The sequence below is a fragment of the Molothrus aeneus genome, chromosome 1, assembly GCF_037042795.1.
Source record: "Molothrus aeneus isolate 106 chromosome 1, BPBGC_Maene_1.0, whole genome shotgun sequence".
In the NCBI taxonomy this organism is placed as follows: domain Eukaryota; kingdom Metazoa; phylum Chordata; class Aves; order Passeriformes; family Icteridae; genus Molothrus; species Molothrus aeneus.
Genome location: NC_089646.1, coordinates 92,131,803 through 92,148,653, shown reverse-complemented (window position 1 = coordinate 92,148,653; position 16,851 = coordinate 92,131,803). Strand labels below are relative to the sequence as shown.

The following is a 16,851-nucleotide window of genomic DNA, read 5'->3' as shown; positions in this document are numbered from 1 at the left end:
AAAAACGTAATTCTGAACCATGTAATAAATCTGTCAATTTGGTTTTTTTCCACAAGGCAGCAACAGGCCAAACGCTCCTACTTTATCCTTTGAATCAGACACACCTAAAAAAGAAACACATTCACAAAAAATTCTGAAAAATGCTCCAATGTGAATTCTGTTCCTTGTAGACTGTTCTTGACTAGCTTCTGAGAAAAAAAATAAAAGAATGAGGAGAACAGTCAGAGGAGGGAACTACAGAGGAGGGAAGGAGCTACGACATCAAACTGAATGGAACAATATGAATGTCCAGGAGCTACTAAACAGCCCTCATTTTGAAGAAATTAAAAAAACTCACTTGTTCCTAAAGGAAAGAAATGGAATAGTGTAGTACACAAATATTATGTTGTCTTCAAATGTCTTGTCAGACCTAAGTGCAGTCATACTTTTTTGCAAAGAAGTTTTGAGATTTCGTTCATCTGTTACTAAAAACTGTCACAAATCCATGTAGAAGACTAAGAGGAACAGCAACAAAACTACTGCTATTTGTGATGTCTAAAGATAGAAAGGTAAAGCCTTTCAGATGGTCATATAATCACATGAAACTGAATGAGATGCTCAAGACTTTCAGGTAAGTACAGAGAACAGTGGTTACGTAACCTCAGGGAAATTAATTAGTATGAAGATCTCTTTTTCACTCTGTGTGAAAAGGGGAGAAAAATGGGCTATTCCCAAGTGCTTTTCCCGGTCTTTCATATTCCCTACACTTTTTATAATGTTCAGAGCATAGCACTAGATTATTTCTGGCTGTAGATCTAATTACATGTACTCAGGCATTACTACAACAGATGATGTAACAAAGCAGTTGTAAAAAGGAACAATTTTCCCAAAACTTTACTGTGTTACCAGATGCCACAACTTCTGAGAGACCTGAGGGTTGATTTTTTCAGTGGCAGAAACAGATCACATGCCCCAGAAAGTCAACTGTGTCCTGGGCTGTATCAAAAGCAGTGTGGGCAGAAGGTCGAGGGAGGGGATTCTGTTCCTCTAGTCTGCTCTGGTGAGATGCCACCTGGAGTCCTGCATCCAACTCTGGGTCCCCAGAAATAAGAAGGACATGGAACTATTGGAGCAAGTTCAAGGAGGCCATGAAGATCATGAGAGGTCTACAGCACCTGTCTTATGAAGACAGGCTGAGAGAGCTGTTGTTGCTCAACTTGGAGAAGAGAAGGTCTTCCCAGAGCCTTAGAGATGCTTTACAGTACCTGAAGGGGAGCTGCAATTCCCAAATGAGCCAGGAATGACACATACACATCAACACATGTTTAAGGTTTTTATGTCCTGGAACTTTTTATGTCCAAGATGACTTGGCTGAAAAATACATTCTAGAAAAGATTTGGAGACAATCTGGACACACTGATTAATGAAAAACTGTTGCAACAGCATTACATAGAGAGAATAATCTCCTCTTACTGACTACATCTGAAGCAAGTCAGGTATCTAAAAGCTGCCCATGATCTAATAGATCCCACGATGAATCAGGAGCCCAGAAGAACAAGAACACTTTCTTAAACCCAGTCTCTCTGGAACCACACCCCCAAAACAACAGAGTATTTTTCTTAAGAAACTAAGTCAGAAAGGCTACACAGCCACTATCAGAACATCAACAGAGGCACTAAGTGACAAGCTCATGACCTCAGGATGAAGTGATGGAAATGCTCCATGTCTACAAGCTGCATGATCTTGACATGTCCACTGACTGCCACACAGTCAGTAACAATAAGTTTGTAGCAGTGTACTTCAAGCTAAAATTTAAGTCATTAACATCTATCTAGTACTTATGCTAAGATAGACAACTAAGCTGTTAAATCTCCATTTCACAGAGCACACAAACTTTCAAATTCCAGTGACACAGCATCAAAACAGATTCAGAATGAAGTTTTATGATATCTACACATAAATTCAGCATTCTCACTCCCAAAATAAATACACTATTTTGAAATGAAAAACAATATGCCTTTTTTTTTTCTTACCTGATTCGTTGTGTCCTCAAATCCTCTTTTTGGTAAACTCTGCTAAAAAATTTCAAAAGCAATGTACGAACCGGAAAGAGCAGATTCCTTTGCTGGTACAGTGTATATACTGCTTTTATCAAGGGTTCCGTTGCTACTGGGAAAAAAAAATCAGAAGTAATATTTTTTAATCTTCTGATTTTATACATGCACACACACAGAGCTGTGATCTTTATTACAACTGTTTACACTGTAGTCCAGAGGGAAGTACCAAAATGTTTTGAAGTAACTTCTGGACTGACTTCTAAACCATTCAAACAACACTTCTTGTGCAGCTTATGAAAGAAACAAAAAGAAACACAAAAGAATAGAGACAACATGCAAATGAAAACTTCTGAACCTCCTGAAGACAGCTTGCAAGGTAGCTGAAAAGCAATTAATTCCTGCTTTTCACAGCTATCTTCCAATCCTTTTCCTCTAGCGCTGTAACTTCAGACTTATGTTCTCTTCTACTTCTGCTCCCCAAAACCTCACTGTCACAGTGCCTTCAGTTCTCTCTGCACTATCCCTTTCTCCCTGCCACACACGCACCAGCTCTCCCTGTCTCTGAACCAGCTGGCTCCAAGTTACACGTGCTAATTAACCAGAAAATAAATACCTCAAGAGGCTGCTGGCAAGACACTGCAAGAACTGCTAACTACCCTGCAACCTTTCCTGCCCTGAAGCTCTCATCAACCATGTGCTATCACCAGACTTAACATTTGAAAGCTTTACCACTGTAACCTAATTGGATAAAATTAGCCAGCAAACACAGAACTTACTGTAATAGACTGAAAAAGAGATCAAACATTTTCTGTGGAAACTAGGCTAAATCACTGGATGAAAAAATTAACAAAGCATGAAAAAATACCCGAATTCAGAGAAGACAAGCCTGGAAAGAATAGGAAAGCACCTGAAAACTTAAGCAATACATGAAAGGTATGAGACCTGAACTCAGCTTGTCACAGAAGAGCTTGTGGTCCCAAGGAATTCAATCCAATTAAGGCATACTTAAGTAGCAGCAATCACTTCATTATCTTCCTAAACCAAAGCTGAGAAACATCTGTCTTTTCATCCAGGTACACAGATCAGTCTTAGTAAGTTATGTGTGCAAAACCAGATAAAATATTGTGTTCCACACCGAACAGAGCAACTTCTGCCCACAGAGATAGACAAGAATGCTCCTTTCTAAAAATGATTCTGGATCCAGTCAGGGGCCAGTCTTGGTCTGTAAAACTCTTACTCAACTTCAAGTTACCATATAAGGATTCTACTACAAAAATCACCCAATATGGCATGGTCACATGCCAGCATGAAGCAGGAGCCATCCATTTAGAAGTTAAAATCTAACATATTTTTCAACAGAAAAATAAAATCCATTTTAATGTTTCATGTAACTAAGATATATATTATTAAATTATTTTCAATGCTCAGGAGTATCAGCTTACTCAATTCACATATTCTTCAGGTGAAGATTCACCTCGAACAGCATTTTTTTAACAGAATGCTGGCTTATTCTTAAATGACTAACAATTACAACTTTATGTAGTTTATAGCTAATTGATAAACTGTTAACAGAAAAAATATAAAAATAAATAAGTACTCTGAGTAGAATTTTCACTTCCCTAAAACTTTGTGGCATTTTAAGTAAAACAGGTCCTACTTATTTGAATTGCTCCATGTGAACTGGAGAAGTTTAAAAATAGAAGCTAAAAGGAACTCTTAAAAAAAATAGAAGTTAAAAGGAACTCTTAAAAAGTAAACTTTAAAAGGCCCACATCATACAGATGTCCAAAACACAGCTGAAGAACTCATGAGGTTTTAAAATACTTCTGTTTTAACTGGCACATGTCAAGTTTCCTTCTGAAGTGACTGAGTGTGCTCCCTTTCGTTGCATGAGGAAAATTTATCAAAAACACAACTAGCAGGCAAGCTGCTGTTGAAGTCATACCTGAGAAATGCAAAAAAGGAGCAGACCTCCTAACTACAGAGAGGTCCCAAGTTTGATCTTAAGCGATGGAGATAAATCTTCAGACAACACAGCTACAAGCTCTTCTACACATTCACAGAAAAAAAGGGGATATTTGCATTTCACCCTAGCATAAACCTCTACTCAAAACAGGCAATCCAGAAAAATGGAACCATACTTGTGCAGGATAATGCACAGGACGTTCCCTATGGTTTTATTTAATCTCTTTTTCATTAGCTCTTTTGATTTTTCTATGTAAACTTCCCCTCTTTTGATTTCCATTGTGCTCTTAACTTTTTTTTTTTTTACTGTAATGGCTCATTTTTCACTTTGTATTGTCTTCTAAATAACACGTACCCTTTCCAGGCTTTAATCTCCATGTCAAATTGTTTGCAACATATCAAGAGTTAATTTTTTTTCTATGTACCAACTTTTGCAGTCCTATCTGACACAACACAGTTCAAAATTTCTAGAGCATTATCAAAAAACCAATCAAGGACAGAATGTTTTTCTTCCACAGAATCACATAAGGATAAGAGTGGGAATGTATGACTGAGCTAATTTGACACAGGGTCAGCTAGATCTGGCTGCTCACAACTATGTCCAGACGGCTTCTGAGTATATCCAAGAATGGAGATTCCACTATCACTATGGGCAACCTGTGCCTTGGTCATCTTTACAGTGAAAAGGGTCCTCCCCATGCTCAGAGAGCATCTCCTGTGCTTTAGTTTGTGCCTGCTGCTTGTCCTGTCACTGGACACCACTGAAAAGAGCCTGGCTCCCTCTTCTTTGCTCCCCTCCTTCAACTATTTGCATACACTGATGAGATGCTCCCCAAATCTTCTCATCTCCAGCTGACTCAGCCTTTCCTCACAGGTGAGGTGCTCCAGTGTCTTCACCACCTTCACAGCCTTTGCTGGACTCTCACCTGTATGTCCATGCCACTGTTTTACTGGGGAGCCCCAAACTGGACACATTGCTCCAGGAGTGGCCACACCAGTGCAGAGTAGAGGGGCAGGATTACCTCCCTCAACCTCCTGTCAACACTCCTAATGCAGCCCAGGACCCCACTGGGCTTCTTTGTCACAAGGGCCCATTGCTGGCTCCACATGGACCCCTGGTCCTTTACTGCCAAGCTGCTTCCACCTGGCTGTCCCCCAGCATGTACAGGTGCATGGGATTGTTCCTCTCCAGGTGCAGGGCTTTGCACTTCTCCTTGTTGAACCATCTTCCTGTTGCTCCAGTATGTCAAGGCTGTATCTCCTCTACAGCTGGTAGATTGGTAGATTAATTACTATCTGACACCTAGTCAGGTTTTTAGTACTGCACAAGGATTATCTTGAAGGAGTGAGATAAACCATCCACATGAACAGACACAGCTTTGTGAGGTAACTAATTTCACGCTAAACTACTACAGGATCAGCAGAAAATTATTAAATTATCCACTGTTTGGTGGAAGTTTGGCAAAGTTTAAAAAAAAAAAAAATCAGTATTTCATTACAAAGAAAGGCCTGAAATATCTAACAGTCTAACAACTTCTTGGAAGTTACTTTCCTGAGTAGCAACTCCTCTACTTTAGCTCAGGTGGTGCAACAGGCTCTAACTTTGGATTGTTATTTTCCTTTAACATAAAACTAAATTTGAAGTGCAGATAGGAATGAGTAGTTATTACCTTTGTCATCAGGGTACATGGGAATAGACAGATTCCCAATTAAAATAGATTTGGTAGGAAATATAACTAACTGCCAAAATGTATTTAAGGGATATTTGACATATTTTCATTTTACAATTCTAACAATTGTATCTGTTGCTAAGGGCTTTTCTTTAAACTACTTGGATGTGGAATTCATTCCTATCACACTGGTAAAACATAAAAGACTGCTGTCACTTTTCTGGTTACTGATAAAGTCCTTTCTTGAAGTTCTATATATCCAAGGTCTCATTTGGAATACAACCAAGTAGCACTTGAAATGAAAGAAAAAAAGGAAGCAAAAATATTAGACTGGTCCTGCAAGACATAACTGGAAATGTTTTCTCTTGGAAAAGAATTAAAATCAAACACCTTGGAAAATACTCAACAGCAGCTTCCATCAAAAGTATCTTGACATTTCACATCACCACAGAACTAAAACAGTCATCTGACAGTACTTGAGAAAGTCTATCAGCTATGTTAATGACTTTAAATAAGGACTGGCATATTAAAATATCATGCCGCTCTACAGCCTAGTAGTTACTTTTTCAATATAAAGCTAATCTTCCATTTATAAGAGTATCTTAAGAAGAAAAACCAGAAAACAGATACAAATATATTTGTACCTTGGATATCAACAGAATGAATCTAAAAGCATTCCAAAATTCCAAAAATAAAGTCTCCAATGCTACATGCAAGGGTATTACCATAAAATTCATTTTACTTCTATGACAAAATGCATTTTGGTGTAACAACTGAGAATGTAAAGTGCAGCATTAAAATGCTAAAACAACTCAAAGCTTTGTCAGTGCATAATTTTGCTTTCCAGAAACTACTCATCTTACCCTTGTTTTGCTGTATTTGCATTAGTCTCCAAGTCACCCCAAGCAATCTGTTCACTTGCTTGCTATTCAGCTTGCTGCCATCCTGAAGAGTGTCTGTCACAAATTTCCTTATCATGTCCAGCCAGCCAGAGTCCGTCTGAAGCGTTGAAGCGCTTGCTAATGAAACCATTATGTCACACAAGGTTAAATTCAGTAAAAGATGGTCGATGTTGTTTGAGGATTTCATACAGTTCCTGTTGCTAAGGGGAGGAGGGGGAGACAACAGAAAGATTTCAAAAAATTATTTTTGAAATAAAAATGGACACCAGCTGATACCCCTTGTAAATACACCAGTGTTCTACATAGAGTGCAAAGGTGCAGAATGATTTCAGAACAACTTTAGCATGAATTTAGTCTCACATCTGGGAGCTGCGAATGGAGACTTACTACTAAAATATTGTGTTCCACACTGAACAGAGCAACTTCTGCCCACAGAGACAAACAAGAATGCTCCTTTCTAAAAATGATTCTGGATCCAGTTGCTACTGGCCTGTAGCAAAACAGAATCGGTGCATCTGTTCTGACACATCAAAAGTGAAGAAATGTGTGTTTGGCTTCTGCTCCAGTACTGCTTTGCCCTACAGGACAGCCACAGTGTGCCCATCTCCCCTCCAAGTTGTCCTTACTCAGCCCCATAATACAACTAGAGAAGACTATATGGAGGTGAAAAGAATGTTTGAACTATGTTTAATGTAATTCAGCAGTCAGCTGAAGAAAACATGCAGAAATATGAAACCAGTCAGCCTAAAACAATCACCATTTAGCAATATGCAAATTCCAGATCAAGAGTTGAATAAAATGCTTTTATTTCCCTAAGGCAGCACTTAATTTTCTACTGGATGCTATTCAGACAACTTCCTATACAATACTTTTACAAAGAACAACTAAAATGTCTCAATTTGAAGCAGTGCACCCTTCCTATAACTGCATCTCCACAGATCTTCAAGAAATACACAATAAAAGTTTTATTTTCCACCATTAAAAACTAAATATTTGATAAAGCACGTGAGTCACATTGTCCCACTTCTCTTATGAAATTAAAGCTGGTACATGACATTGATTTTACTCTTACCTTTTGCATGGATCTTTCTTTTTGTGTTTTACTGTATCTTGTAAAGAATAAGGAAAATGACGCATGAAGTGATGCTTGAAATCTACAAGGTAATTCATTCGGAGCCACAGTTCCTGTTAAGGAAAGCAGATGACAGACAGAAAACATAGTAGCAAATTAAATAAATCCAGACAATCATGTCCCAAAATTCATTATTGGAATCAATGAAACTAGGAACTTTAGCTTCTGATTCCAAGTTGTTTATACATCTTTACTTTCAAGTGCTGTGCATGAAGGTCCACAAAACAAGGGAGTATAACAAGATGCTGTAAGTTAAGGTTGAGCAACAACATGTTGCTAACTGAACCACTTTATTTTTTTAGCACATATTTACGTGAATATATGCAATACTAATCTGAGTTATAGATCTGAATGAAGTACTCCTATACCAATTTATCAGGGTTCTTAAAATCAGAGTGGACTTAAAACATATTCCGATACCTCTTTGCAGGTTAGCAGACAGTCACCATTCCACAAAGTGTCCAGCAGAACTCATCACTAAAAAAGCCTGCATTGCTATCAAATTGATCAGGCAGAATAATCTTTTCGAAATTTGACTATTAAGAGCAGAGAACAGCCATTAAACTATTTCAAAGATCAATAGCTTTCCACCAAGCATATACAGAGTGGTTATCCACAGTGACTGTAATAGCCACTTTGGCCTGTAAGCCCAAGGGCTATTAAATAAGCAAAGCTTTTATTTTCAAACTGAGCCATTTGAATGCATTTTGTATATAATGGTAACTATAAAGACAAAACAAACCATTAATCTAAAATGAAATTTGCTCCACAAAAAACCAAATTGTATGAACCTCAGATTTTTTCCTCCCCACAAACAACTTAAGGTCATAATCCAACTCTGTGTACCCAAACCACTTTATATCTTGACAGAGAAGTGTGCCATTCACATGACCAAAATACAGGCACCCTATGGCTAAGGGCAGCAGTTCTCCAGGATCCTTCAGAAAAAGGCTAGGGACAGGAGGCTGCCACAGGAATTTACCAGGTCAAGTGCCTGCTTTTTGCCCACTTCCAAGAGGGCCTCTAGAAAAGATGAAGAAGAAAAAAGAGGAACAGTGCACTTTGCTCAGACACACTGAATCCATCTCTCAAAGCTGGGTATGTTTGGTAACTTTGATCTAATGTAACAATTCCACAAATGTTTTCCAGTAATTACCCTATGTGTAGCTTTTTTTCCCTTTAGCAAAGGGACCTACAGTCCTATACACAGATTAAACCAGGAGCTGTCAAGACATTTCCTCCACCTACTCAATAGCCAAATTTTCCAGTTTGCAAATTTTTTGTAAAAGCAGCAAAAGTTACCAAAAAAAAGCAATTCAGTTATCTAAGTAAAATACAGAGAGAATAAAAGGATACTCAGAGGATACTTCCTAAAAACCTTTTTGATCCAATGTCTTATGATTCTACCAATCATGACACAGCAACAGATTGCACCAAGCAATTACAGGATCTCAGACCACCATTATCTTCTACCTTTCCAAATATTTAGGGTTTGTTCACTCCCACCCCCAAGAAATTTTTCAACACACAAAAACAAGAAACAAACAACCCCATTCTACACTTTGTTCCAATTTATATTCTAGAGGTTATCTGGGAGACAAAATGCTCCTCTTCTCCAGTTTCAAAACCTTTGTACTGCAGTCAGGGAGGATTCCTGGAGACTATTTACTGAACTCCTGGCTCAGTTCAACAGATTCTTTTCTACAGTAGAAGGCAATAAAACCCAGATTAAAAATCTACTCAACACCTAGGCTTTTTCTCTCTTAATGAAGTGTCTTCAGTACTTCAAATCACCAAACCACTAGCTTCTACTCAAAAGAAAATGAACTTTCATCATTATGCCATGGATCATTTCTCCCTTACCATTTTGTATGTTTCATCGTGTCGCTTCGTGAGTTTCCACAATAAATGTATTATGCTAAGAACTTGCTGCATGAGCTGCTGAGATTCTGATTCCAAAAGGTTTCCAAGAATGGGAGCTGATTGTGCAGGAGATGCTTCAATCCAGCACTCAATCAATAATGGAATTATTATCTCAATAAAGCCTTTTAAGTTTTCAGCCGAGGACAGGCCTTTTTCTGCACTGTCCATTACACTTGTCAGAGACCTAGACAACAAAAGCAAAAGAGCACAAAAAGATAAAGATCACACCTTTCAAGACAAGATTACAGTAATACCACTTTCCTGATTTCTAAATAATGGGAAAAGTTACTTTTTTTAACACATTAAATATTTGCTGGCTTTCTTGCTAGATATTTCAGCATGGAAAAAAAGGGGGTTCAAACCATCTACAACAAACCTGCTCCCAAGTCTCCCTGCAAGTTTGTGTGCTTCTTTAACAACTTCTTAGATTTCAGTATTTCTTTCCCCATTGTTACACGTAAAGTCTATGAAATGGAGAAATACAATACGCATTATCCTATCACCTTCAACCAACGGTAAGGAATTAATTATATTCAGCACAACAAAATAATAAAAAACCCCTTTTAAGCTCATTAAAGCAAAATAATGAAGCTGACTACAAGGTGTTGTCAAATGCATAAGGTTTATTACAGTTAATAACCATCTCCAACTATAATAAACACAATGTTTTTCATATCAAATGTGGAAAAAAGTGTTCCTGTAAAAATATACCTTTGGTTCCCACCTGATGTTTAGCTACTATGCTCTGAAAAGCAACTAAACAGAAAATTATCTGATAATGAAGTTAAAAAAATTTAAAAACTAAGATACAGTTTAAATTAATATAATATCTCCCAGAAATCAAGAAAAGCAACTCTTTTTCTCCCCCTATTCAAAAAACACCTTGTGTCTCTGAAAGGATAATCAGCAGTTATGACCTAACACTGCTACTACACACTACTACAAATTGAAGCAATTTGTATACAATTTGAAAAGAAAATTCTTTAAATGAACTAAAACCCTGGATAAATCCTGTTAATTTTAACGAGTACAGACTCCTTAAAAAAGGCAACAACAGTTTCAATCGATCATTTGTAAATTGTTTTCCATTGTGATTTTGTTTCCTAATTCATCTTCCTCCTCATCCGAACTCACCCCCTATTCAATAATAGCCAAACTGCCCTAACTCTGTGCCTCTGCCTAGGAGCTCTATCCACACTATTTGCAGCCACGTGTGCCCTTACCCAAAACGACATTAAAAAAATCATTGCCTTCTCTACTTCAAGCCAGCTAGGACTAATAATAGTTACAATCGGACTAAACCTACCCGAACTAGCTTTCCTTCACATCTCAACTCACGCATTCTTCAAAGCCATGCTCTTCCTGTGCTCAGGCTCCATCATTCACAGCTTAAATGGTGAACAGGACATCCAAAAAATAGGAGGACTCCAAAAAATACTCCCCACAACCACTGCATGCCTCACCATCGGCAACCTCGCCCTAATAGGAACGCTATTCCTAGCAGGGAATTCCTATCGTAATTCTAATCTCCTAACATACATAAGATTAGCACACTGAACCTCCTGCTAAACTACCTTTTATTTCAGTGATCATCTCCAAGTCATCTTTCTTTACATATACACTCAAAATAGGAACTGGAAAACTTTCAACAGACCTGCAGAAGTTTTGTTGACAAGTATTTTAATTTCGTATTGAAGATGTAAAGCAGTTTTCCTAGTCACTTCTAAATTATCAAATTAGTTATATCTTCTATTAATTCTATCCTTCTAGTTGTTGCCATCATCTATAATACAAATCATAATTATTTTATTCTGCCATTTCCCTCTAGTTGATATCACTGTATCAAGAAAATTACCAAACCAAAACCCAGGTATTAATGACGTGGATAAGGAACAGGGAAAAGCAATTAAAACAAAGTGTGAGACAAATACAAGCCATTTTTCAATGAAGGCAAGATGGGGGAGAGAAACTAGATCTCCACCACAAAATAAAAGGGATAAGCGGTAACATAACTGATCATAAGAAAAAAAAATTGCTTTACTTTTACTTACTACAATTATCAAACATGTTAAAATTTATAAAGCTTAGCTTTAACTGCAGCAACCAACATATCCAATAAATATAATGTGGTTTATTTGTTTGGTTTTTTGCCTTATTTCTCTTCTGTAGTGCAGGCACTAAAGTAGACACTGGCTTCTTTCAGACTACAAAGAGTTTAAGGTGAGTGGTTCTATCTCAGACTTTTTAACTCTCAGTCATCTCAAATACAGCAGACAAATCCCATCTTTCAGTTACAATCACAATGAATTCTAAAGCCTTTTGATACCAAGACTATAATCTGATTGAAGAAGTGAGGTTGTCCTGTAAATGCTATGCTGTGACAGGATTATGCTCTCAGATGAGAGTCTGAAATTTCAGTAATTAGCTGGAATAGTTCTGAAGTAGTAGTCTTTAGTAATTTCTTTTCTAAAAACTACTTGATATTACAGCAGAACTCTGGAATTCCAGCAACTTATTTAAGGAACACAAAAATCTCCCAATTAAAAAGTGAATAGTGCATGAAACCTGAGGAGCTGGTAATCCACACTGGAAGATTTTTACAGAAGTGTAACACACAACTATTTCAGTACTTTTCTGAAACAAGGAATGGAAAAAGGAAGAATTAGTGCCAAAAGGGGTACTCCTCCCAGCTGCTGAAAGCACTGGGTAAGAATACTTAGCATAGCTTTCATGCACCCCTGCAGAAGAAGCCTTTATCTCTCAAGGTAAGACTCCTCCACACATTCAGAGTTAACAATAAAAGTGTAAAATACATTTTAGGTGCCAGTAAGAGATGATGACAAAGTATAATAGCAATCTGTCCAGCATTTATTTGATTAGTACAGTATCCTTAACAATACAGGTTCACTTGACCTGGGCAGGTTTGATGGCAATTGTGCTGTCACACATCTGCTATCACTACCCTTGAGTGGTAGGGTGACTTTTAGAAACACTGCAAAGCATATTACCTTTATATCAGAATGAAATACTATTGAAAGGAGCTACAAGGTATTTGTGTACCCCCTAAGTTGCCATTTGTCTTTAAAATGCCAGTATTTTTATACAGCAGGACCAAACAAACAAAAATTGTGTAAATATCTGCCATTTGACAATAAGAAGACAACAGAAATTCAGCAAAGGGAAGTCAAAGAAAGTATAAAAGAAATAGAAAATAAGGAAATAACTTGCTGGTCTTTAAAGCAGGAAAAGTCTTTGGAAGTTAAGTTTTTATGGCTTGCAGTTTAAGCCAGGTTACTTGTTCTCCTTTTCTGTGTGCACTGCCAAATACAGCAAACACACAGCACACCAAGTGAACTGCATTCTCCATTTCTCTTTGATGCACATGTACATATTTATTGGCTATGCTTCATCTTCCATTTCAGTTTCTCAAGTCATTTTTGCTTTTCTCTGCAGCTTCATATTGAACTCTCAGCAGAACCTGAAGCTCAACTGTTTCTCTTCCAGTCAAAATAAAAATAAAAATCACACGCCTTGGTACCACCACATTTGAGTTGTGAAGCCTTTCTGTTTTCCACACCTGAAATGAGTTTGATGCAAAAAGCAGCACAGTCAGCACATAATGCAGAGAATACATTCTAACAATTTTCTAATACACTGCAATTTTTAATTTATACACAGTAGGAAGATCTACCACACAACACAAGATAACAAAGTCTTAAGATTTGCATCATTGAATCATCCAGCATTCCAAGCTCAGAATCTATCCTTTTTATTACACAGTAATACTGCAAACTGATTCAGAAAATCTCATTCCATTATCACTACGTTATTATTGATATGTCAGCCCTGTCCAATGAGCTTGCAAGATTAAATAGATACAGGAACTTTAAAAATTTAGTATGCTATTATGCAGTTTGGAAAAACAAAGCTGAAACTTTCTTGGAGTATTAGTGAAAAGACCACCAATACGCACACACACTCTGCAAATAATTACTTATGGTTTGGTCAACTCATTATCCTTAGCTAGTCATAGACTTGACTATTTGACTTTAAACACACACAAACACACAGAGTATTGCACCTCTTATTACAACTAATTTCTGTCCTTGCAGTAGTGGCCATAGCAGAGGCCTGGGAATGGCCATAAAAGGCAACAACTGGGATTGGAAGTGACAGAATTAAACACCTTGAGATTATTAGAAATTATTTCAGCGGCCAATACAAAAAATCACCACAACTCTTCACTATTGGAACTTCACACATAGTCACTAAAACAAGCTGTATACCCTTGTGAAAAACAAATACATCAAAAATATGCACAAATGCAATAAAATGAGAACATTTTAGTACCTTCAGCAGATGATCCTTCCCTCTCTATTCTTCTGTTCTGCTGCCATCAGCTTGCTTTGCCAATCTCGCCTTGGATTCTAGCCACGTTTCCTTCTATTCTTCTGGCTCCTCCTCATGCTTGCAAACATCTTTTTGTGAGTATTTATAACCAGAAGCACATCACGATGTTCCACCAAAATCTAGCTCCTCAGAAAAGCGGAATCCAATTCAGGTGACACCAGATGTAAAGTTTATTTCCCTAGACCTTGGATACAATGCATCTTCAGCTATTACACGGCCTGGTACATCACACACCGCATATCACCCAGGGCACAATACAAGCATCCTCTGACACACAGTGGTCCACAACTGTGTGCTTCTGACTGCAAAGAGGAACTCAATAGGACTGCTCTGTGCTCAGCACTGAACCCTTCCCCTGCCTCAAGGGGGCATCATCAGCCTAGTTGGTGATGTTTAGTTGTGATTTTAGCTGCCATCTAAAACCTCACCTGCAGCAGATACTGCTGGCCATGACTGAACACTTATGCTGACATCCACTTTTAGGAGAATAAGCTGATCTTCTTACTTAGCTTAATATGTTTCCTATACCTACCATAATTAATATCTACCTCCAAAGAGGAAGCCTAGGAGAGCGGGAATGGATGTCTCTCCCTGACAGATGGAAAACACCTGCCAATTCAGGTCAACCTGTGTATTCAGAGAGAACACCTCTTCTTCTGTCCTTCATTCCTTCAAAGATATAAGATGGACATAGTAATGGAGTAGGCTGTGGGTTTAATCCCCCTTTTTGCCACTGACTTCCTAGATGAATTTGGTATAACTGCTTTATACCTCTTATTTTGTCTACTCCAGCAGTAAAACAAGGATTGTGGTTTTTCTTCAAACCACCTTGGTATCCATAGGGAACAGAGCTATGTAACAGCTAAACTGCTTCCATTTTTTACATCACCATTCCAGGTCTCCTGCCAGCAGATATGTAACATCCATAGTAATGCATATGAGGATGCCAATGTTCAAAAAGCACCAAAAAGTGAGGTGGGAGGTTCACCTCTAGTGGGTGAATCAGAGAGGAATCCAAACAGCTGTTTATTTCTCCCTTAACTTCAGCACACATCTGTTTACAGTACTACTGAAACCCACACAAACCTTTCTGTGACTAAGCAAACTATGCTTCCTTTCATATTCATCAGCATGTCTCAGCCGAGACATCTTTCATCCACAGTGAATATATAAACTGGTGAAGTGATTAAAATATCTAGAATTGGAAACTCAGCAGAACTTCATACCACCAGACACATCCTATCCTGCTGTCCTTTTTAAAAGGAGCTACAGTCAAAGATAACACACTCCTAAGCTTATGATAGACTCCTGAAGGTAAAAGCACAAAATTTCAGTGAAATTCATTATCACAAACAAGCTTACATTTCACACAAAGAAATTTGCCTACTTGTCCCTAGGTCTGTTAGACATCCTGCAAGAAGTTGTCAGTTTGCATTCCAAAAGTATTCCAACAGAGCTGGTAATCCAAAATTATGATTAATAGCATAAAATAAAGTCTTTATAATGGAAAGGTTCTTGATATACACAATACAGTTATCTGCTGAGTATTCCTGTATTTTCAAGCCTCTGCAGTACATTACACATTACACTAAGTGTCCTAAAATATGGCTAAGGGACAATCCCACAAAAAAAAATCAAATTGTGATCACACAATTTAATTGGCTTAAATTCCCAAACTAGTTAACATTTTCTCACCTCAGTCTAAATGACGAGTTGATCTTTGGTCGTAAGCCACCATTTTCAAACAGTTGTATGGGTTGCTGATTATTTGCATGGAGCTTCCAACTAATACATACTGGGTTCCTCACAGAATGAGAGCTGTCCTGCTCTTGAAGCCCTTCATCCTCTGTATCACTGGATCCATCTACCACTGCTTGGAGAAACTTCTTGAGCCTGGTAAGTACATTCAACCTCCACTGCTGAGAAGTTACTCTGCGATTTGGGTTAACAGAGAGCATCCACGAAAGTTTGTCCCTGCTTTTCAGTCTTTTTGAGAGTTGCTGGTGAGAAATAAGCTCTACAAAATTCTTCAACAATATAATGCTGCGGTCTGTAAGAAGAGCTGGGTATGCTTCCAATAAAACGTCCAAGACTTTCAAAGAATCTTCCTGAATTCCCTCACTGATATGAGTCATGGCACTAGAGAGATGGGCACTTACCAAAGGAAAAAATGGAGCAATCTGTTCCGCTCTTATTTTTGAAGCCAAGAACTGCAGCAGGTGAACAGCTGCTCCTCTGACACTGGAATCTTTGTCTGTAAACACAGCTGCCACCTCACTTATTATACTGGAAAGGTGTGCATCAATTACAAAGGGATACTGAGACAGGAGTTCTTTGAGTCCGAGAAGTGCATTATGCTTAACCCCAGGGCTATAGTGATGCATCTGTGAGAGCAGATCCTATGAGGAAACAAATATATACACTTGCCATCATTATTATCTTAACTTTCAAATTTCCCCCATGTATTTTCTGCACATTTTTCCTAAATACTTAAAAATACAGAATATTCGTATGATGTACTGCTGTTCATAATAGCAAAATGGGTTTAGAACAAACATGGTATGCATTTTATAGCACAACAATTAACAAATTGTTAATCAGAATTCAGTGATAGGAAAAACAAGATATAATGACTTGTCCTTAGGTCTCATTCTTAAGTTTATGCACAACCCCACTGACTCAACAGAGTGATGACCAAAGGAAAGTCCTCTCACTCTTGTTCTCAAAAGCAGAACTACAAAACCTCAGCCTGAATAGCTCTCCTCCATTTAAGCACAGAGCTGTAAGAGACAGAAGAGGACACAAAGAAAGTA

The 16,851-nt window shown here is 37.9% G+C and overlaps 1 protein-coding gene across 2 annotated transcripts in view; it reads right to left on the bottom strand.

Moving 5' to 3' along the window:
- The window catches only part of TEX10 (testis expressed 10), a 55,231-nt gene that overhangs the window by 34,695 nt on the left and 3,685 nt on the right, over positions 1 to 16,851 (bottom strand). The window contains exons 4-8 of one of the 2 annotated variants that reach the window (XM_066560844.1): positions 15,734 to 16,437; positions 9,569 to 9,812; positions 7,646 to 7,758; positions 6,535 to 6,773; positions 2,013 to 2,148 (exon numbers count right to left, since the gene is read on the bottom strand). In XM_066560844.1, the coding sequence (XP_066416941.1) occupies positions 2,013 to 2,148; positions 6,535 to 6,773; positions 7,646 to 7,758; positions 9,569 to 9,812; positions 15,734 to 16,437 (1,436 nt within the window). The remainder of the gene's footprint in view (positions 1 to 2,012; positions 2,149 to 6,534; positions 6,774 to 7,645; positions 7,759 to 9,568; positions 9,813 to 15,733; positions 16,438 to 16,851) is intronic. The other variant, XM_066560853.1, reaches the window with a different exon arrangement.